The 24,502-nt window shown below is 46.6% G+C and overlaps 1 protein-coding gene across 2 annotated transcripts in view; it reads right to left on the minus strand.

Annotated features, from left to right (window-relative positions):
• Nucleotides 1-3,367: 3,367 nt before the first annotated feature.
• RFESD (Rieske Fe-S domain containing) overlaps nucleotides 3,368-24,502 on the minus strand; it is a 42,832-nt gene continuing 21,697 nt past the window's right edge. For both annotated transcript variants that reach the window (XM_073655018.1, XM_073655019.1), the window contains exon 4: nucleotides 3,368-3,936. In XM_073655018.1, the coding sequence (XP_073511119.1) occupies nucleotides 3,667-3,936 (270 nt within the window). In that variant the 3' untranslated portion in view covers nucleotides 3,368-3,666. The remainder of the gene's footprint in view (nucleotides 3,937-24,502) is intronic.

Raw genomic sequence — 24,502 nt, forward strand, 5'->3', positions numbered from 1 at the left:
TGCCTGCGGATTTGCCATGCATTTTTTCCAATGCATTGTATAGAAGAAACGCAGACAAAAACACACAAAAAATGGACATGCGGCTTCTTTTTCTGCGCATGAAATTCAGTCAGGAAAAATCCTGATCATGTGCACAGAACTTGCAAAATGTCATAGGAAACCATGGGATAAGGTTTGCAATGCGTTTTTAACCCATTTCTGTGCGTGGAAAACGCACAAAAAAAGCACCAAAAACGTACTGTGTGAAAACAGCCTAACAATTCACAGAAGGCACTGCAGTAACGCTCTTTGTGAACAAAGTCCTCTTTTACTCTGTAAAGCATCAAAGGCGTTAGAAATAAATCATGCATTTTTAACAAAAAATTGTTTGTTTTTGGGGTTCATTAAACATTTTGCACTGTTTGCCTTCTTTAACCTCTGTGCTGCACTGTGTCTATAGCTGGATGCAAAATGGGTTAACTGAGAATCCATCAGTGAGCTTAGTCTTTTTTTTAGTTTTTCCCAGCTGATTTATGACCACAGACCACATCAAAGTTGAATGTGCTGGCAAACAGTGCTACATTTTAATAAAACTGAATTGCCAAAGTTTAGACCAAAATAAACGCAAAAAAACCCCCATGGCCAATCCCTTACAAAATCATAGTGGCAATAAATATTTACATTCACCCGCAGTGTGTTGATTCACAGATTGCTTGTATTCATATATTGTTTTTGTGCATATTTAATCATTTTATAGAAATGCATAAAAGAGGTGCATTTTTATGTTGCTATTTAAGTCCTGATTGCGATTTACCACGCATGCTTGATGCATGGGCAGTTACCTCGAAACGTCCAGGTGTGTTTATGCCACATCCAACCTGAGCAGCGTCTCATGAGCTCGTGTATTATGGAGACTATTTGAAATCTTGGACGAATAAGCCCATGGGAATTGACTCTCTGCGGGTGAATGTAAAGATTTATTACCTGTCTGACTTTTTATTATATGTATGGTGTTGATACAAAGTATAAAGAATATTGCAGATTTAAAAGGGTTGTCTGAAACTAATACTGATTAATTTTAAATGTCTGTACATTTAATGTAACAATCTAATTGCTTTTCTAATATTCCTTGATTCAAATTCCCAACCGTTCCCTTTCTGCTCTACTTTTTTTTTTTTTTACCAACTTCCTGTTTGATGACTACGTATCCCAGCATGACTGATCCCAGTGCATGCTGGGATACCCAAACGAGACGTCATCAGGAGGCAGAGAGCCACAGTCTGTCCCCACTCTGAAATGAAGCGTCATCATTGACCTCCATTTCAGGGGCAGAGACAGTCCATGCTCTACTGAGCATGCATCGATTGTCAATTCCAACATATGCTCAGTAGAATCTTTTCAAGGACAGTATACATTTAAAGGGGAAAGGTAAAGTATTAGGGCTTGTGCAGACGACCATGTAACTCGGATGAGTGTTACCCATAGTTTTATGAGATAGCACTCGCCTCCATGTTTTTCAATGAGGCCATGCAGTTGTCCAATTTTTTCCACAGACCGAGTGGTCCGAGGAGACAAATCGCAGCATGCACAATTTGCCTTCAATAATAATCGGATTGCACTTGGCCATAAAAGTCTATAGGTCCGTGTTAAACATCGGACTGCACTCGGATGATATCCGAGTGTTGTCTGATTTTCACAGACTGACAGAATGGAAAGAGTGGAGAAACTTTTTTTTCCCCACCTCCGAGAAAATTGGATCAAACTCTGATCCAATTTTCTTGGAGGTGGAATAAAAAAGGTTTCCCACCTTCTCCATTCAGTCTGTCCGTGAATATCGGACCAGTGTTGGAGTCTAAGTGCAGTCCAATGTTTTCCACGGACCCATAGACTTGAATGGTTGAGTGTAATCCGATCGGAGGCAAATTATGCAAATATGATCAGAGCGTGATTATCATAATCAGACCGAGTTTCTCGCATGAGAGATAAACAGTTGTGTGACCCTAGCCTTACAGATGAGCAAATCGATTTGCAAGACCCTGATCAAACGGCAATGTGAGTATTCTGTGGTCGCTACACAGGAGACCTGCAAACTGCCTCCTATCTGCTGACATCTGCGGATCCTCTTTAGACTAGACAGCCTTGCACGATATCGGCTGTTCATGCCGGTGACGCGCCTCCGGGGCAATGGGGTACTCGGCAGCCGGGCCTATGGATGCTGGGGGGGTATGTCACAGTGGCTGGCCCGGTCCGTACCCCAGGGCGGTCAACCAAAAAGGGGATTGTAACTTGGATAGAAAAATAAAGTAAATAGTTTGTGACGCCACCTGTGGTATGTAGTAAGGTTTACCTGCGCTGCTGCAGACCTCCGGGGGGTGATGGGATGGCAGCTGAGGTGCTTCTGCTCCCCACAGGTGGAGCGGGATCCCCGGGGCAGTGTGGAGTTTGATGGTGGTGATGCTGGGACTTGTAGTGCATGCGGGTGGCGCAGCAGGAGTAACTGACAGAGACAGGGGATTCGCTTCAATACCTTTACTGGTGCGGATGTCAGGTACGGTCCAGGGTACTCAGTAGGATGGGTGCACTTCAGGACTTCTCCCCAGTGAGCGGGTATAAGGCCTCCTGAACCATGTCTGCCTCTCTGTATGCTCCTGGCCAGCCTGCAACTGGGCCTAGCTTATGTGTCGTGCTGTTCCTTCACCTGTCGCTCGGTAGTAGGACCTTCTGCTGGTAACCACTCTCCCTGGACGCTGGGGCCTTGTGGTTCCTGGTCCTGTAATGGGTCTAGCTTCAGGTCGTCCAGGGACTTGTAGTCCTCCTGGAATGCCGGTGATCCCTAATGGGTATAAAGGGACCCTGTAGGCGCGGACCCGGTGTCCGGTTTGTATACTGGGGTGAGTCTATGATGCTCCTCTGCCCCCTCAACTCCTCTCTCCTTTCGCCTCTTGCCTTCGGCCACACTCGGGGCCCTCAGAACTCAGCAGCAGACGCACTGCGTCTTCGCTGCTCTCAGCATCAGGACGCTCTCAGACACTCTCAGTCTGACTAAACTCTAAAACTGACTGACTGCCTGGCTCCACCCTCCATATATATATATCCATATCAGGGCTCCCTCTGGTGGTATGAGGTGGAAGGGTGGAGGTGTTTGTATGTAATGAGGGCCTCTTGTGGAGAAGTCCGTCCATGCACCCTTGGTCCTGTGGTACCTGTGCGCAGCTGGGTGCCACACCAGCATGTAGGAGTGGCCGTGGAATACTGATGTGAATAGTGGACCAGGGTCCTGCAAATTGCTGCACTCATCTCTAAAATGTAACAATAAATCACTATAACACCCATGGCTGCATAGTACAGCTTTATTCCAAAAATAACCCCACAAACACCCACTACTTTTTATAAGAATTAATGACTTTACATTATGCATTGCAAGTGTCCTTTTATGCAGGTAGATGAACAGCCCATAAGGCAATGAGCACTCGGTAAATTTAATTTTACTGCAACAATGATAGTGAAGAGGTTGAACTTACAGCAGATAACAGCTTGTATTTATTCCATTGAAATCACATGCGGCACTTGATTCTTCTCTATTTTATGGCTGCTTGCCATACCATTTCTTTTGTAGGAATGATTGCTGATAGGACATAGACTCATAGTTCAGTATAATAGATGACACTGTTAGTTGCTAGTATACATTTAAACAGGATCAGGACATTCTTTGTCATTGAACTTTTCTTTTGAAAAGAAATCAGAGTCACATTCTATATTTATATCTGAGAGTGTTACATAAATGTTCCCATCTTTCACAATCACTTTGTGAGTCCTTTGTTTCTTTCCTTTAGAGAACCACTTTTTTGATCGTTTCGGGTCTTGAGGGTTAACTCCTTGGTAAAGGCCTTCACCAGTTTCCAGAACGATTTTATATTTGTGCCAAGGACAAACAACACATGCTTGACCATTAATATCCTGCACAAAAAAAGAACATTTATTATTATAAACTCTAATTCAACTGACATTCCACTGCATGGTTAAAAGGATCCTGTCAGGGCCGATAATGCTATTACCTTTCATATTTATCACATTCAGGGTTTGATATGATATATCTGCAGGGTAATAGCATTATAGAACATAGCAGGTTCTCTTTATATGTTTAAATAAATGGGTGACTTTTATAATCTTGCTTAAATATTAGCAGGTTGTTCTCGTATAACAGGGATGGCAAACCTCCAGCTCGCGGGCCATTTAGCAGTTCTCAGGCTGGCGGACTTGTTTAACCGCCGGCCTTTTGATTGCTCCTTACAGTACAAGCATGTGCACGTAGCATTCACTACTGAACGCTTTTGCGCATGTAATGAAGGATTATGTTGCAGGACGTACTTTGTAGGCGGAATTAGGGCTCTCTGTGCTCATGTACCACTGATGAAGACCATAACTGATACTAAAATAAATCACGTCATCGGGCTTTTCAATCTTTTCTCACTTTTTCATCCTTTTCTCCCAGGCGCTGGTCTGAGGGAGCTTATCACAATGTTGCAACTACCAATGCAACACAATACTATGTAATACCAGTTGCGTACCACGATTGGCGGCACCCTCCCAGTATTGTAATTTAAACTGTATCAGCATCCTGGATCTGGTTGCCGATATAGTTGAAAACAATGATGGGAGAGGGAGCCGTCCGTTCATGCTCCCATGATTCCCACTCTGCGTCTGAGCTCTGTGATGTCTCAGCGCAGAGGACGCGATGACATCACTACAGTGCGCCCTCTGTGCTGAGCAGTGTAGAAGGTCAGAAGACGCACTACAGAATCCGGAGCAGCAGGGGGGGAAAGGGAGAGGTGTGTATTTATTTTTAATGTGGGGCCCATATTAATGTATGGAGGACCACACGGGATCTATAATAATGTATGTAGGACTATATAGGACCCATAATAATGCATGGTGGGATGGCTTTTTTTTTTTTGATCAAAAACAGTGTTACTAAGAACTCTATGTTATTTAAATGCACTTTTGCTTTTTATTTTTTTACAGCAGGATTTTTGTTAATTTTTGCTTCTTGTAGTTTTTTTCTGAACTATGGCCAGTTTAAACCTGCATTTACATGTTGCATGTATACCAACTTAAACCAAGCTCAGTTTTTGTGTTTTTCCATAATAATGCATGGGCCCATAATACTATATGGAGGACTATATGGGACCCATAATAATAATGTGTAGGACTATATAGGGCCCATAATAATGCATATAGGACAATATGAGGCTCATAATACTGTATGGAGTACTATATGGGACCCATAATAATATATGAAAGACTATATGGGACCCATAATAATGTATGGAGGACTATATTAGGCCCATAGTAATGTATGGAGGACTATATGGGGTCCATAATACTGTATAGAGGACTACATGGGACCCATAATAATGTATGGAGGACTATATGGGGCCCATAATACTGTATAGAGGACTATATGGGACCCATAATAATGTATGGAGGACTATATGGGGCCCATAATACTGTATGGAGGTGTATATGGGGCCCATAATAATGTATATAGGACTATATGAGGCCCATAATACTGTATGGAGGACTATGCAGGGCCATTATACTGTATGGAGGACTATGCGGGGCCATTATACTGTATGGATGACTGTCCCATTATACTATTTGGAGGGCTATGTGGTTGCCATTCTACTATATGGCTAGCTATGTTGCGGCTATTATATTATTTGGAGGGCTATATGGGGTCATTATACTGTTTGGAGGGCTATATGGGGGCCATTATACTACACTGCTCAAAAAAATAAAGGGAACACTTAAACAACAGAATATAACTCCAAGTAGATTAAACTTCTGTGAAATCAAACTGTCCACTTAGGAAGCAACACTGATTGACAATCAATTTCACATGCTGTTGTGCAAATGGAATAGACAATAGTGCCAATGCTTTCTGGCTGATGTTTTGGTCACTTTTGAATGTTGGTTGTGCTTTCACACTCGTGGTAGCATAAGGCTGTGTGCCCACAATGCGTTTTTTAAGCGTTTCCGCAGCGGCAAAAACGCATGGTAGAAGGCCTGCCATGTCCCCCAATCATAATCCGCACGTGCTGTGCACATGCTGCGGAAATTTCCGCTGTGGATTATCATTGCGGAAAAAAACGCAGCACTACCAATTATTTTGCGGAAGTGCTGCGTTTTCGTCGCCATTGACTTGCATTAGAATGCGCCAATTCCGCAAGACTGCATCTGTACTTGCGTAATTGGCGCGTTCTAATGTGCGGATGGTACCCAGGTGTAGAGAAGAGGAGAGTCTCATCCACACCCAGGTACCATTAAAAAAGCAGTAAAAAAAGAATAAAATAAAAAATAAATGTATACTTACCTTCTGGCGGCCCGCGGTGCGCTCCTCCTTGCTTCCCGGCAATTTGCGATGGAATGAAGGACCTGCGCTGACGTCAGAGTCATGTGACGGGTCACGCGACGCTGACGTTGGCAGGTCCTTGACTCTACCGCTGCCGGCAGCCGGGATGGAGGAAATCAAGACAGCGCGGGCCATCAGAGGGTAAGTATATTTTTATTTTTTTATTTTTTGACATTCTCTCGGGTCACACTATATAAATCTATGCTGTTTGCATGGATTTATATAGTGTGACCAAGTTGACAAGCACTTTCCAAGTGATGCTAAAATCGCTTGGAAAGTGCTTGTCAACCCACATGCGGAAATGCAAGTGAAGAACGCTTCACATCCGCATGTCCCTGGCAGGAAAACGCATGTACAATCCGCATGTACAATCCGCATGTACAATCCGCATGCGTTTTTTTCTGCCAGGAAGATGCAGAAACGCTCAGGAAAAAATCCTGAGCATTTCTGCATCGTGGGCACATAGCCTAAGACGGACTCTACAACCCACAGAAATTGCTCAGGTAGTGCAGCTCATCCAGGATGGCACATCAATGCGAGCTGTGGCAAGAATGTTTGCTGTGTCTGTCAGCGTAGTGTCCAGAGGCTGGAGGAGCTACCAGGAGACAGGCCAGTACACCAGGAGACGTGGAGGGGGCAGTAGGAGGGAAACAACCCAGCAGCAGGACTGCTACCTCCGCCTTTGTGCAAGGAGGAACAGGAGGAGCACTGCCAGAGCCCTGCAAAATGACCTCCAGCAGGCCACAAATGTGCATGTGTCTGCACAAACGGTTAGAAACCGACTCCATGAGGGTGGTATGAGGGCCCGATGTCCACAGATGGGGGTTGTGCTCACAGCCCAACACCGTGCAGGACGCTTTGCATTGCCACAGAACACCAGGATTGGGAAAGTCGCCCATGGCGCCCAGTGCTCTTCACAGATGAAAGCAGGTTCACACTGAGCACATGTGACAGACGTGACAGAGTCTGGAGATGTCGTGGAGAGCGATCTGCTGCATGCAACATCCTTCAGCATGACCGATTTGGCAGTGGGTCAGTAATGGTGTGAGGTGGCATTTCTTTGGAGGGCCGTACAGCCCTCCATGTGCTCGCCAGAGGTAGCCTGACTGCCATTAGGTACCGAGATGAGATACTCAGACCCCTTGTGAGACCATATGCTGGTGCGGTTGGCCCTGGGTTCCTCCTAATGCAGGACAATGCCAGACCTCATGTGGCTGGAGTGTGTCAGCAGTTCCTGCAAGATGAAGGCATTGAAGCTATGGACTGGCCCGCCCGTTCCCCAGACCTGAATCCGATTGAGCACATCTGGGACATCATGTCTCGCTCCATCCACCAACGTCACGTTGCACCACAGACTGTCCAGGAGTTGGCGGATGCTTTAGTCCAGGTCTGGGTGGAGATCCCACAGGAGACCATCCGCAACCTCATCAGGAGCATGCCCAGGCATTGTAGGGAGGTCATACAGGCACATGGAGGCCACAGACCAATACTGAGCCTCATTTTGACTTGTTTTAAGGACATTACAACAAAGTTGGATCAGCCTGTAGTGTGTTTTTCCACTTTAATTTTGGGGGTGACTTCAAATCCAGGCCTCCATTGGTTAATAAATTTGATTTCCATTGATGATTTTTGTGTGATTTTGTTGTCAGCACATTCAGCTTTGTACAGAACAAAGTATTCAATGAGAATATTTCATTCATTCAGATCTAGGATGTGTTATTTGAGTGTTCCCTTTATTTTTTTGAGCAGTGTATTTAGAGGGTTATATGCTTGGCATTATACTATTTGGAGGGCTATGTGGGGACAATTATACTATTTGGAGGGCTATATGGGGTCTATTATACTGTTTGGAGGGCTATTTGTTGACCATTAGACTGTTTGGAGGGCTGGGTGGGGGCCATTGTACTGTTTGGAGGGCTAGTGGGGGCCATTATAAAGTGTGGATGGTTATGTTTGAGCCATCATACTGAGTGGAGGAGTGTGGGGGCCATTATACTGTATGGAGGCTCATTATACGGTATGGAGGCTGTGTGGTGATAACAGTTGGGACATCATACTGTGTTGTGGTCACCATACTTTGCCGGGGAGGGGAGTAGAGTAGAGTCATCATACCGTGTGTGTGGAGGGAACTGAAAGAATTCACTGTGGGGGTATCATACTGTTTGTCGGTGGGAAAATACTATTGTTGACATCATACTTTATGAGGGCAATGAAAGGGCAATCTAGGGGCTTCAATAGGAAGAAAATTACTTTCTAAGGCTGCGTGCCCACGATGAGATTTTCAAGCATTTTCGCCGTGGAATTTCCGCAGCGAAAAACTTAAAAAATGCTTGGTAATACGTGTCCCATGGTCCCCAATGATAATCCACATGTGCCGTGCACATGCCGTGGAAATTTCCACTGCGGATTATCATTGCGGAAAAATCCGCAGCATGTCCATTAATTTTGCGGAAACGCGGCATAATTGCCGCCATTGACTTGCATTGAATCGCATAATATCCGCATGACTACATGTACACATGCGGATATTAAGCGATTCAATGTGTGGATGATACCTGGGTCTGGAGAAGAGGAGACTCTCCTCCAGACTCGGGTACCATAGTACCTGTAGTTAAAAAAGAATGAAAATTTAAAAAAAAAACATTATACTCACCTTCTGATGGCCCCCAGTCTCCTGTACGGTGTGTCCGGTATCTCTGTGGCTCGCAGTGGTATAAAAGGACCTTCCATGACGTCATTTAGTCATGTGACAGGTCATGCGACCGCTGACGTCGGCGGTCGCGTGACCTGTCACATGACTAAATGACGTCATGGAAGGTCCTTTTACACCACTATGAGCCGCCGAAGACACCAGATAAGGAACCGGGGGCCATCGGAAGGTGAGTATAATTTTTTTTTTATTTTACACCATTTTATTCTTTTTTTTACTATTGATGCTGCATTTGCAGCATCGTAACTTGGTCACACTATATAAATCCATGTCGGTTGCATGGATTTATATAGTGTGACCAAGTTGTCAAGCACTTTTCCAAGTGATGCTAAAATCGCTTGGAAAAGCGCTTGATAACCCGCATGTAGAAATGCATGCGAAAACGCTTCACAAACGCTTCTACTTGGTGGGAAAAACGCATGTAAAATCTGCGTGCGTTTTTCCTTGTAGGGAGAAGCGGAAAAAATCCAGAGCATTTCTCCATCATGGGCACTTAGCCTAAGGGCTGCATAGCTGTGAGATATGCTCTTCTGTGACCCCACCCAATATTCTTATTTTTTTTTTGGGGGGGGGGGAGGGTGGGTCTCAATTAGAACTTCTGCTATGCGGCCTCATGATTTCTAGATACGCCCCTTTGTAATACCATACATTGAATTAATACATTTGGGTTTAATTTAGGGTAATTTACAATGCAATGAAAGTAATGTCGAAAAGCAGTAAATCTTATAGTAGCTTACAAAACAAAGAAAAAAGTTATCAACTGGGCTATAAGCGCCACTAGTGCACTAATGGATTCCCAACAGGCTTTTCAATTTTATCGATATGCATTCAAGGGATGAAAAAAAACTCAAACAGTGTAATTGGGTTAAAAAAGAAATGTGACTTAAAGCAACACTCTAGCGTTTTTTTTAATTTCAGCACTGGAGTGGTGGCACTAATGTAAGTTCCCTGCCGCTAGTGATATACTTACCAGTCACTGGTCACAAGCTCTCAATGTAAGTCTATGAGAGCCTTCTAGCCTTGTTCTGGTTCTCATACACATATTGCGTAGTGACCTCTGGCTTGCCCAACAAACAATGGAGGCCACAAACTACAGAAGACAATCGGAGTGGCGCCTATAACAGAAGAAGACAGCGGCTTGTAGGTATATTACTAGGAACAGGTAACTTACCTTAGTGCTTTAAACGCAGTATCTTGCGCTATGTATGATTCCAGTCCTATCCTATTAGTATTTTATAATATGTTTAGACTGCACACACTATTATACAAGTCCATAGAGATTTGATGTCTGGATCATCAGTTCCTATAGTTGTTTAAAACATTTAAAAATAATGAAAGATTCCTACCATGACCCCACAACATGTTTTACCACACACTGCAGCATCATCAGGTGTATGGGGCTGTGAGCAATGAAACATGTTAGGGGGCATAGAAATAAAACTTTGATTGTTTTTAACGTCTAAACATTTTATGTAGACTAAATATAGGAATTGATGAACCAGACATCAAATCCCTATGGACTTTTATAATAGCCTATGCAATATAAACACATTATAAAATACTAATAGAATAGGGCTGGAATCATTCAAAGAGTGTGGCACTGTTTTTAATTCACATTTATTTTTTGAGATAATTATATTTTTTTCCTCCTTTTAATGCAAATCAATAAGAGATGAGTGAATATATTTAATTAAATTGAAATCTATTTGAATATTAAAAAAATCCTCATTTGCAAAAATGCAGATTTTTTTGTAATTCACTTCTGTGCGGAAATTTGTGACCACTATGAGCCTATTTTCTGAACCATAAGGGGCCATACATAGTCAAAAAATAAAAAAATACTTATGCTCACCTTACTGCTCATTTCACCTGCCCCTTCACTCCTCACCATCACTCATGTGGTCTTTGTTGCATCTCCTGAACAAGCGCTGAATTTCCAAGGATGGTACTATGCATGTACGTGTAAGGTCACGGTGCACATCGTGATATCATGATGTTGTGACTAGAGGTGAGCAGATTGCTTTGCGCAAAACTTGTCCACATTTTTGGCACTTTCACTTTAGTTTTATTAATGGTGGCATGGTGGAGAGTGATGCCATAGCTCATCTAATTCATAACAAGCTGGGGCATTCCCCACGTCAGTAATCTTACGCTAGTCACTGACTGGAGTAGGATTTGTGGTTAGGCGCACTTAACTTGTCAGACGCTCCTGAATCATTAAGAGGCATGTACCTCTTAATGAATCCGGAGCATCTGACTTCAACGTACCCCTTCATCGAGACTGACATGAACATCACCAGTCTTGATGAATCCGGGCCTAAATTTATGGAGAATAATTTCTCTGCAAATTGAATTTCCGGGGAAAATCCACTAAATAAGTGAATTTGATTGGGGCTTTTAGCCCTTTTGCTAACTTTACTTTCTACAGTATTTGCTGCTGTTCTCAGTCATTGTTTCTCTCCTAGGAGACATAATTAAGATTATTCGTTTTTTTAAAAAGTAAGTCTGCATAAACAAGTACATTTTTGTAGAGGGTCTCGGCAGGGCCAGCGTCAGCACCCAGCGCACCCGGGGAAGTGCCGGGGCCCTGAGCAGGCGGGGGGGCCCACTCGCCGTCGGGCACCCCGCTGAGCTACGGGACCAGTGAGCGGAGGAGAGCGGTGCCAGCGCCCGATCCCCCCTGCTTGCTCAGGGCCCCGGCACCCGGCGCAATACTTACCTCTCCCTGTGCCTCCGCAGCAGGTCCTGTCTCTTCCGCGGCTGCTGCACAGTGACGTCTCAGGTCAGAGGGCGCGGTGACGTCTTACACCGCGCTCTCTCCTGAGCCATCACAGCGCAGAGCGGGAAGACACCGGCGCTCGTGAGAAGTCCAGAGCAGTGGCAGCAGGTGAGAAGTGAGGTGAGTATTTTATTTTTATTTTTTTTTACTGTATGGAGGGGCATTATATGGTGGGGTGGGGGGTGTGACATCCTGCATGGGTCATTATATGGTGGGGTGGGAGGGTGTGACATCCTGCATGGGGCATTATTAGCGAGGGGGGTGTGGGACATCCTGCATGGGGCATTATAAGGGAGGGGGGGTATATGTGACATCCTGCATGGAGCATTATAAGGGAGGGGGGGCGTGTGTGACATCCTGCATGGAGCATTATAAGCGAGGGCAGGGTGTGACATCCTGCAAGGGGCATTATAAGGGAGGGGGGGTATGACATCCTGCATGAGGCATTATAAGGGAGGGGGGTGTGACATCCTGCATGGGGCATTATAAGCGAGGGGGGGTGACATCCTGCATGGGGCATTATAAGGAAGGGGGGGGTGACATCCTACATGGGGCATTATATGGGAGGGAACACCTGCGTGGGGCATTATGTGGGGGGGAACAGCCTGCGTGGGGCATTATGTGGGGGGAACAGCCTGCGTGGGGCATTATGTGGGGGGAACAGCCTGCATGAGGCATTATGTGGGGGGACCAACCTGCATGAGGCATTATGTGGGGGGGAACAGCCTGCATGGAGCATTATGTGGGGGCACAGCCTGCATGGAGCGTTATATGGGGGCCAGTATTCTGTATGGAGCATTATATGGGGGCCAGTATCCTGTATGGAGCGTTATATGGGGACCAGTATCCTGTATGGAGCCATTTACCAGTTTCTGAGCTATTGTAGAATTTACAATAGATATCGCTCATGTAATGTAAGAAGTGAAATCTTTGGCCTTGGACTATATATATATTTCTCTGCGGTATCTGTGCATCATGAATCGTGGTATGTGTTAAAGGGGCCCACTGAGACTCTTTCGCCCAGGGCCCACAAAGACCTGGAGCCGGCCCTGGGTCTCGGAACTGAGAATAAGTAGTGATACATAGCCTGTACTCAACAGTCACCCGCCCTGGTCCAAAATAAAATGGCTGGCAACAGTAGTTTATACAACAAGCATTGGAACTTAAAGGGTTACTGTACTTTCAAGTAACTTTACAGAATAAGTTATCATCTGTGTACATGAAAAATAACACTATTTCTGGTCACTATATGACTTATCACCTTAAATTTTCAGAAGTTTTCTCCTCTGAAGTGTATATCTATGATTCTCAATTGACTTTGAGCTAGTGGATGTATACTAGCTGAAATTATGTCTCCCATATGGTAAGCAAACAGAAAAAGGGATTCCTGCTTTTCTTCCACTTTGTGGCCCACAAACAGAAGCGGCAGAGGCAATGAGGTAATTATACATCAGTACTAAGCAGTGTTGCTGTGAATCCAGCACTGAAACAGGCTAACTAGAAACTGTACAGTGCCTCTCGCTGTGCTCCTTGATCGTCCTCCTCCCTTCTCCATAAAATATAACAGGAAATGGAACCTGATATATCACCATGCTACCAGTCTGTCTTGTCTTGAGCAAGGCAGATTTTAGCTTATTTTTCAATGTTAATACTGAGGGGAAGAAATGTCTCATAAGTGGGGAAAAAAGCTGATTTCTCTTATATGTTACAAAGTTTCCTATATTTGCTCATATTATTAACATTATGAAGCTAGTGAACTCAGATCGAATGTGTCAGTTTTAAAACAAATGTACTCAGCAATAGAGATGAGCGTTGTTCGACTCGAACTGTTCGCCAATCTCAAATTCGAGCTGTTTTGGGCGATGTTCGAGCCGTTCGGCGAACACGAACGATTTGAAAAAAATTCGGCAGTTCGAGGTTATGTTCGATAACTGTTCGTGCACCAAAATCATAACTGGATTTTTTCTCAGTAATGCTGAAAATTAATGTTAATACGCAGTTTGAGTGTACAGCGGGGCGGGGGGAGGAGCAGGGGATGGATCTCTGCAGGAATAATGAAGATCTCCATTTTTTTTTCTCTTTCCCGCATTTACAGTGGGGAGGTGCAGTCTGTCAGCCTATCAGCAGCGCACACACGGAGCGAACTGCTTTTTTTCACACAAGCAAGGGCATGTGTCATTGGCAGTGTATGTCACATGTTCTTGCCCTATAAGACCCAGCCATTTTCCCCGTCGCCACCATTTTCTCACTGCTACAGCTGTGTATTTGATGGCACCGCTGTTGCTGTGTGCGCTATACTTTGTTAATTTCAAGCCAATTTTCGCACAAATCTACAGATAGCTTAGGAGTAGGGAAGAGTTGTGATTGCAGTCCTTTTAAGGACTAGGTTACATCATTTCCTATGACTTTTATCAGGCAGGTCTGTGCTCTTAAATAGATAGGTTGTGGGAGTAAAGACTAATTGTAATTGCAGTCCTTTTAAGGACTAGGTTACATCAGTTCCTATCACTTTTATCAGGCAGGTCTGTGCTCTAAAATAGATAGGTTGGGAGTAAAGACTAATTGTAATTGCAGTCCTTTTCAGGGCTAGGTTACATCAGTTCCTATCACTTTTTGCCAGGCAGGTCTGTGCCAGTGCTGTGCAAGTTTTTTTCACAGCATTTGGCTAAATCTAGCAAATCAAATCCTTTTTGGCCTATTGCAGAGTGTGTCAGTCAGTGGAGTAGCCTATCTGTGTTGCAAGCTACACCACCTGTGTATAGAATACAATTTTTTTTACTGCACCTAATGAAGTAAAACCTTTTGGGCATAGCATCATTCTTTTAGTCCATCTATACTAACCTCCACCAGGTTGCAAATTCAATATAATTTTTTTCTGCATCGAGCTCTGAAAAAATATTTCAGCTTCTAGCAGTGTGTGGGACTTGTTCTATAAGTCCATCTATACTAACCTCCACCAGGTTGCAAATTAAAAATAATTTTTATCTGCATCTAGCTCTGAAAAAATATTTAAGCTTCTAGCAGTGTGTGGGACTTGTTCTATTAGTCCATCTATACTGACCTCCATCAGGTTGCAAATTCAATATAATTTTTTTCTGCATCTAGCTCTGAAAAAATATTTCAGCTTCTAGCAGTGTGTGGGACTTGTTCTATTAGTCCATCTATACTGACCTCCATCAGGTTGCAAATTCAATATAATATTTTTCTGCATCTAGCTCTGAAAAAATATTTCAGCTTGTAGCAGTGTGTGGGACTTGTTCTATTAGTCCCTCTATACTAACCTCCACCAGGTTGCAAATTAAAAATAATTTTTATCTGCATCTAGCTCTGAAAAAATATTTAGGCTTCTAGCAGTGTGTGGGACTTGGTCTATTAGTCCATCTATACTAACCTCCATCAGGTTGCAAATTCAATATAATTTTTTTCTGCATCTAGCTCTGAAAAAATATTTCAGCTTGTAGCAGTGTGTGGGACTTGTTCTATTAGTCCATCTATACTGTCCTCCACCAGGTTGCAAATTAAAAATAATTTTTATCTGCATCTAGCTCTGAAAAAATATTTAGGCTTCTAGCAGTGTGTGGGACTTGGTCTATTAGTCCATCTATACTAACCTCCATCAGGTTGCAAATTCAATATAATTTTTATCTGCATCTAACCCAGCCAATACTTTTGGCCTAATACCACAGTTTGGCCACTCAGCTCTGCTCGGTTCCCATCCATTGTTTTTTTGTGCAAACAACTCCAGAGTTGTGAATTAGTTAACCACCAAAATGAGTGGAAAAAGGCCTGCTGCTGGTGGAAAGGGGAATAGGCGTGTTGGGAAGGGGAAAAAAGGTTGTGTCCGTGGGGTAGGTGTTAAAGCAACAGTAACATCTGCAGAAGAAAGACCATCTTCCAGCCAAACTAAAATGTCTACTTCTTTTAGCGGACAATGTGATAAGATCCCTTTCTTACGGCCACGCCAATCGCTACAAATTCCAGATGAGGCACAAAAACAGCAGGTGCTTCAACGGATATCAAGTGCTCCTTTAAGTGGGCTCTCCTCCACCTCAACTTCAACATCACAAATACTCCAGTCCTCAGAGGTGTCACCCCAATCGCACTTGCTTCCTCACAGCTCCCAAGTCTCCAGCTGCCCGTCTGAGTATGGGGTAGAACAGATGGTTGAGTCTGCAGAGCTGCTTACTCATACTATAGCCTGGGAATCAGAGGTCAGCTCCAGAGCTTCTGTGAATCCAGACAAGGAAATGATCTGCACTGATGCCCAGAATCTTTATGAGTCGGTCCAGGACCAGACACAGAAGGTTCTGACCATAATGTAGACCCTCGTTCCCAAGCTGTAACTCCTGTTGGTGGAGACAATGAGGAAGACGATGATGAGACTCAAATACCTGATTGGAGCGACAACTTTAGTTTTTCGTCAGGGCAGGAACAGGTTGGCTCTGAGGACGACGGGTGTGAGAACACACAGGGTGATGATGATGAGGTTGGAGATCCCACTTACTGTCAACCCACAGTCAGCCAAGAGATGAGGTCAGCAGAGGAGGTGGAGGAGGATGCTAGTGACGAAGAGGTCAGGTTGCGCCTTCCTGGACAGAGACGTAGTACTGGAAGCACGTCAACAACGGCATCCTCAAACACAACTCAGCCTCTGACCACAAGTCGTGGTGGCTCTTCAGGTCGCATGGGTGCTAAGCCTTGCATAGCCTGGGCATTTTTTCAGATCGATAAAGATGACCCAACTCGTGTTATCTGTAACATTTGTCAGCAAAAGCTAAGTAGAGGCCAAAAAATACATAGTTTGAGTACTTCATGCATGAACCGGCACATGAACATGAAGCATAAGTTGCAGTGGGAAGCTCACTTTGCTACAATGCGGCCTAGCTGGCCGGGCCAACCACTGTCTGCCACATCTTGTGCATCCGCGGCCTCTTCATCCTCTGTGACTGGGGGGACAGCAGTCACACCTATTTTGGGACGCAGACCTGCCACCTCTTTACCCGCAACAGCCAGCGTGATTGGCAGGTCATCATTTTCTTTGGAGGGGGTAACACCAGCTGGTGTTGAGCGCTGTCCGACATCGATAGCACCACCTTTGGATCAAGGCAACCTAACATGTCCGCCTGCATCTTCCTCACAGACCGGCAGTTTGCCGGGAACACCCTTCTCAACCCCGTCTAGGCACAACAGCCAGCCCTCGGTCCCTCAGATGTGGACAAGTAAAAGACCATTTCCTCCTAGCCATGAGAAAGCTAAGAGGTTGAATTTCACCATCTTCAAGCTCTTGGCTACAGAAATGCTTCCTTTCCGCCTGGTGGACACAGAGGATGTTCGAGACCTTATGTCCGTCGCAGTGCCCCTGTACCAGATACCCAGTCGGCACTACTTCTCAAAGAAAGGTGTGCCTGCGCTCCACTAGCATGTTGCACACAACATCACCGCTTCTTTGAGAAACTCTGTGTGTGACAGGGTGAATTTCACCACAGACACTTGGACGAGTAGGCATGGACAGGGGCGTTACATGTCGCTGACTGGGCACTGGGTAACTATGGTGACAGAAGGACAATAGGGTGCTGTCCAAGTCTTGCCGTCCCCACGAGTTGTGCGTCAATCCTCTTTATCTCAAAGTTCCTCCACTGCTTCTGCCTCCTCAACCTCCACTCGGTCCTCCACCTGCACCCAAAGCCTGTCTGGTCATGCCACAAGCTTTCTAACTGCGCAGAAGGGATCCTGCACACCTCCTTACTATGCTGGCAGCAGGGCTCAACGTCATCAGGCAGTTTTTACTTTGAAATGTCTGGGAAATGTGAGTCACACAGCTGAGGAGTTGTGGTCAGCTCTGGAGAACCAGTTTCATGAATGGTTGTCTCCACTGGACCTGAAACCAGGGAAGGCCGTGTGCGACAATGCTGCAAACCTGGGTGCTGCCCTTCGCTGGGGCAATGTCACACACGTGCCTTGTATGGCTCACGTGTTGAACCTGGTTGTCCAGCAATTTTTAGCCCACTATTCCGGACTAGATGGCCTTCTGCAGAGGGCACGGTCGCTGTGCGCTCACTTCCGTCGTTCGCATCCCGCAGCTCAGCGACTTACATCTCTACAGAAGTCGTTGGGCCTGCCGCTTCACCGGCTAAAATGCTATGTACCTACCCGGTGGAATTCAACTTTGCACATGTTGCAGCGACTGTGGCAGCACCGACAAGCCCTGGTGCAATACGTTCTGACGTATAGCCTGGGCCAACGAGATCCAGAGGTGGGGCAAATCACGCTGGAGGAGTGGTCTCAGATCAGGGACCTATGCACCCTTCTGCACAGTTTTGAAATGGCGAAGAAGATGTTTAGTGCTGACGATGCCATTATCAGCATGACTATTCCGGTGATTTACATGCTGGAGCACATGTTAAACAGAATTCGGAGTCAGGTGGTGGCACAAGAGGAGGTGGAGGAAGTAGAGGAGGAGGAGTTGTATGCCGAAGGGCTAACATCTGCAAGGTCCAGACGGTCGGCAGCACCAAGGTGGCAGGCATGTGAGGGTGGGGGAGATGGTTTTACCAGGACGCATGGTAGCAGCCAAGCTAGTGAGGAAGGTGCAGGAGCCCAGGAAGAAGTGGAGGACGAACTGATGGAAGACTCATCAGATGAGGGAGACCTTGATCACATTTCTGTTGTGCGAGGTTGGGGGGAGAGGACAGAGGAAGGAAGCATGATTGTTACCTCGCCACCAACACAACAGGGACTTGGTGCTCCTGGATGCGCAACACATATGAGTGCCTTCTTGCTGCACTACCTGCAACATGACCCTCGAATTGTGAGAATTAGAAATAATCCTGACTACTGGGTTGCCACACTGTTAGATCCCCAATACAAATGTAAATTTGCAGAAATTATTCCTGCCATAGAAAGGGATGCACGCATGCAGGAGTATCAGCATAGACTGTTGCAGAATCTTACATGTGCTTTTCCACAAAACACCAGTGGTGCACGTAGGGAATCTCACAGTTCCAACTTGCCAACCGTGGGACCGTCGAGTGTTCAGCACTCAAACCGTAACAGAAACACAGTATCTGCTGGTAACATCAATTTTGCTGAATCATTTCACCACTTTTTTAGCCAATCCTTTGCAAGGCCACAGGAGACAAGAAGTCTGACACATAGTCAACGCCTAGAGACGATGGTACAGGAGTATCTCCAAGTAAACATTGAAGCCATGACTGTGTCACTAGACCCTTGCTCTTTTTTGGCTTCCAATCTGGATAAATGGCCGGAGCTCGCCACTTACGCCTTGGAGATCTTGTCATGCCCTGCAGCCAGCGTTCTGTCTGAACGTGTGTTCAGCGCTGCTGGTGGTGTGCTGACAGATAAGCGCACGCGGCTCTCCACTGATAATGTAGACAGACTCACGTTCATAAAGATGAGCAAATCATGGATCTGAAACGACTTTTCTAACCCTGTGTCATCCTGGGGAGAGTAAAAGCTTGATGATTTGTTAAAATCACCTCACCAACCGTTTTAAGCTTTAAAATTACTAATCATGTTTATCTGTATCTTGGCTGTAAAATAATTTGGGCTTTGTAGCAGTGTGCAGTACTGATTCTATTAGGCCATCTATACTAAGCTCCACCAGCTTTCAAATTAATAATAATTTTTAGCTGCATCTAGCCCGGAAAATAATTTTGGGTCTCCTAGATGCGCAAGACACATGAGTGCCTTCTTGCTGCACTACCTGCAACATGACCCTCAGATTGCCAGAATTCGAAGTAATCCTGAGTACTGGGTTGCCACACTCTTAGATCCCCCACACTCTTCGATCAACCTTTTCATTTTAATAAAGAACAAAAAATGGTAATTTTTGAAATTATAAGCATTAGCAGGTTATTAGAAACTGAAATCAAACAGTTTTCAACTCAAAACTTTATTCTAGGTGATGTTACATTTGCACATAGGACCCCTTGTTCGAAAGGAGCTTCTGAACTCTCTCGTCTATTGAATTTGTCAGGTTTTGGATGGTTTCTGCTTCAATTGTTTTGCATGAGGACAGAATACCCTCCCAGAGCTGTTGCTTAGATGTGAACTGCCTCCCGCCATCATAGACACTCCTTTTGATGATGCTCCAGAGGTTCTGAATGGGGTTGAGGTCAGGGGAGCATGGGGGTCACACCATAAGTTTGTCCCCTTTTATGCCCATATCAGCCAGAGATGCAGATGTGTTATGTGCAGCATGAGACGGTGCATTATCATGCATGAAAATGATCTTGCTGTGGAATACACGGTTCTTCTTCTTGAACCATGGCAGGAAGTGCTGTTTGAGAAACTCCACATACATTATGGAGTTCATCTTTACCCCTTCAGGGATCCTAAAGGGGCCAACAATCTCTCTCCCCATGATTCCAGCCCAAAACATTACTCCACCTTGTAACGGGTCTGGGAGGTGGAACCACAGAGCAACTATACAAAGGGGCAGTCCTTGTAAGGAAGCGGGTGACACCCAGGGAAGGCGGGCAGGCAGTCACGGCTAGTGACGGGGACAGTCTCTGGGTAAGAGGGCAGGAGATCACGGCAAGTGACGGGGACAGTCTCTGGGTAAGAGGGCAGGAGATCACGGCCAGTGACGGGGACAGTCTCTGGGTAAGAGGGCAGGAGGTCACGGCAAGTGACGGGGGCAGTCTCTGGGTAAGAGGGCAGGAGATCATGGCAAGTGACGGGGGCAGTCTCTTGACAGGCGGGTGGTCACGGCAAGTGATGGCTAAGCCTCCAGGTAGGCTAGCAGGCAGGTAGCGGGTGGACGCTCCCAGGTGAGCGGGCGAGAGTCTCTGGACAAGCGGGTGGTCACAGCAAGTGACGGCTGAGCCTCCAGGTAGGCAAGCAGGCAGGTAGCGGGTGGACGCTCCCAGGTGAGCGGGCGAGAGTCTCTGGACAAGCGGGTGGTCACAGCAAGTGACGGTAGAGCCTCCAGGTAGGCAAACAGGCAGGTAACAGGTGGACGCTCCCAGGTGAGCGGGCAAGAGTCTCTGGACGGGCAGATGGTCACAGCACGTGACGGCAGAGCCTCCAGGTAGGCTAGCGGGCAGGTAGCAGGTGAGCGCTCCCAGGTGAGTGGGTAAGATTCTCTGGACAGGCAGGTGGTCACAGCACGTGACGGCAGAGCCTCCAGGTAGGCTAGCAGGCAGGTAGCAGGTGAGCGCTCCCAGGTGAGCGGGCAGACGGATCCATAGACAGACTGGCAGGGCTGGTAGGCAGACTGTTGGACCACAGGAATAACAGCAGATAGACACAAGTCAGGCAGGTATCAGACAGGATACTGGCAGGAAACTGGCAGGTAACTGGTAACGGGACTCTTAGGGCTGAAGCAGAGTGATGAACTATGCTACAACATTGCTCGGGCACCTCCATTTTGGAGGAGGTGCCTTATATATGGAGAGATCCTCCGGCCATTGGCCGGGGACTCCTTAGGACGGTGCGCGCGGCCCCTTTAAGAGAGGGGGAGCGCACGCGCGCCCTAAACACAGTGGCCGGGAAGGAGCGCGCGCTGCCAGCAGAGCGGGAGGAAGACACCGGGCACGGAGCGGAGAGGTGAGGGGAACAGCGTCCCTGCCTAGCAGGAGGCAGGGACGCCGACGCTACACACCTCCTCCTTGTTGGCGCTGTAGCCGTGTTTGCGTGGGGTGTCCATCAACCAGCCATCATTCCACTCCATCCATCTGGACCATCGAGCGTTGCACGGCACTCATCGGTGAACAAAACAGTTTTGAAGTCAGTCTTCATGTATTGTTTGGCCCACTGGAGCCGTTTCTGCTTGTGTGCAGTGGATAGAGGAGGTCGACAGGATGGCTTACGCACAGCTGCAAACCTCTGAAGGACTCTGCATCTTGTTGTTCGGGGGACATTGGAGGCACCAGCAGCTTCAAAAACTTGTCTGCTGCTATGACAAGGCTTTTTTGCCGCTGCTCTTTTAACCTGACGTAATTGCCTGTAGGAAAGAGTCCTCAATTTTCCCTTATCAGCACGCACACGTGAGTACTGTGAATCAGCTACATACTTCTTGATTGTGCGATGATCAGGATGAAGTGTCTTGGCAATGTTGATTGTAGTCATGCCTTGACCTAAACACTCCACAATTTGTTGCTTCTCAGCAGCCGACACATCCTTTTTCTTTCCCATTTTGGCAGAAAATGTAGGCTGCTTAATAATGTGGGACAGCCTTCTTAAGTAGTCTTGCCTTTCATTGGACACACCTGCCAAACTAATTAGCACAGGTATCTGCAATTGCTTACAGAAATATAAAGAGCCCTGACACACATCACCATCAATGAGCTTAACTGACAAACAAACAAATTCTTCCCTTATCACTCCTAAACACTTTTTGCATAATAATTTGGAACACAGTGTACATGTGCTTTTCCACAAACACCAGTGGTTCACGTAGTGAATCTTACAGTTCTAACTTGCCAACCGTGGTCTGTATGGAGTTGTTCAATAAAGGGCCCAAAATTAAGATAACATAGACGGGAGAGGTCTCTATGAATAGGAATTCCTAAGTATTTGATACCCTGTGAGGGCCAGGCAAAGGGAAAGTTGGACTGGATGGAATCCTGTATGGATTTGGGGAGGGAGACATCGAGGGCCTCAGACTTCGCTGCATTGATTTTAAAATTTGACCATGTAACAAAGTGATCTATTTCAGCCATAACAGCAGGGATGGATATATGTGATTGAGTGATATATACTAGGTCATCATCAGCAAATGCAGAGCACTTGTACTCGGTGCCTCCCACCTCAATCCACCTAATATTGGGGTTATGGCGAATTGATGAGAGCAGGTGCTCCGTCACTAGGATGTATAAGAGAGGGGACAGAGGACATCCCTGCCTTGTCCCATTGGTGATTATGAAAGGTGATGAAAATGTTCTGACGCGCCCCCTGGGCCTTGGGACACCCGGAGCCGGACCCTTTTTGGTGGATGCTGGTGGTTGTAGTCTCCGTGGCGGCGACCCGATTCCGTGGCTCAGGGCGGTCAAACCAGTGGCGGAACTATTTATGTGGTTTTGATGTTTAAATGTCCGACTACGCCACCCGTGGATTGCGGTCAGAGTGAACCGCCGCTGCAGGGCAGACCGCTGAGGCTGGTGTTGTGAGTGCAGCAGAGCGTAGTATAACTCCCCACGGGAGGAGTATAGCCTCAGGGCAGTGTATGCGGAGGATGGGGGTGATGGTGCAGGGCAGCAGCAGTAACGACACAGAGTCAGTGATGCAGTCCAGAGCCTTTACTCACAGTTCTTATTATCCAGACCACTTCTGCAGGTAACGGCTGCCCACGTCGTACTGTGCTCACCAGGTGAGGGGCTCAGACAACTCCCAGATAACTTTGGAGTGCTTCACAGGACCCCCTTTGTGTGTCCTTTGTCTGGCCTTTCTTACCAACGCTTCTGTCTGGCTGCCTCGGGCCTCCTCTTGGTAAACTTGGCGCCAGTTTCCCTAACCCTATGTGGTGCCTTTCTAGCGGGTGTATCTAGGTGCTGCGCCACATAAAATGTCACAGCCTCCGGTTTCTAGCTGAGGGTCATTTCCCGCCTCCACTAGTTTCGGGGACCGGTCTCCCCCTTTGGCCTGACCCCTCCACGCAGGTGGATTCTGGCGTGCGGTGGCGACTCTCCCGTCCGCACCCCTGGGATCCCTTCGTTCCTCGTTCATGGAGCCTTCTCCGCTCCTCTTTCTTCCTTCTCCCTCTTCCAGGCCTGGGCCTCTGTTACTAGGCCGTCCTCCGGAGCAGAGCTCATGCAGAGCCCCTGCTCCCTGTCACTTCTGCTCAGACTTCTCTGCACTGAACTAAGATGGTGCCCACCTTTTATACTCCCTTCTCAATGCACCCAGGAACTGCTTCCTCCCTGCTCCTGCACTACAGGGTTCCCCTTCCTCGGTGTTCCCTCCCCCCACTCCAGCCAGGGACAGGAACTGTCGTGCCCATCTCAGGGGCATATTGGTCGCCCTGCCCCACTGCAATGTGGTGTAATGCATGCAGGTGTCGGGGTCCTGATCCACACTCCATCCTTACCTGAGAGTGAGATATCACACCTCTGGGTGAGGTGCAATACCTCTGTAGCACCCGAGCCCTCGGGGTGCTACAGTTCCATTTATCTTCAGCCTAGGTGACGTATTGCGATACAGGGCCGTGATTTTGGCTATAAAAGGGTCCCCTAGACCCCTACCCCAAGCTTTTTAAGAGAATAATATATGGCGTGCCAGGAGACTCTATGGAATGCTTTCTCAGCATCCAACGAGAGTATCTAATTACAAATTTTTAACTGCTTCTAGCCCAGGAAATACTGTGTGCCTGGTAGCAGTGTCTGCTAGTCAGCGGATTATCCCAGCTGTTAAGCAAGCTACACCACCTGTAGTTTGGACACTTCATTTTTTCAAAGGAAATGCTTCGGGACCCCGGGATACTCAGTGAAGAGCATCAGGAGGCACCCCAAGGCATAGGGGCTGGGACTGGCGGTAGGACGCCTTGCGGTGGACTGCCGAGCTCGATCCTTATAAAAGCTTTCTATCTGCAGCAGCTTTAGTGGACGCTACTGGAGCTGGAATTACGCGGCTGCTGGCATGAGACTTGCCCTCCAATAGATCC

The sequence above is a fragment of the Phyllobates terribilis genome, unplaced genomic scaffold, assembly GCF_046119375.1.
Source record: "Phyllobates terribilis strain yellow unplaced genomic scaffold, ASM4611937v1 Scaffold_1__5_contigs__length_1240528914, whole genome shotgun sequence".
Lineage (NCBI taxonomy): Eukaryota > Metazoa > Chordata > Amphibia > Anura > Dendrobatidae > Phyllobates > Phyllobates terribilis.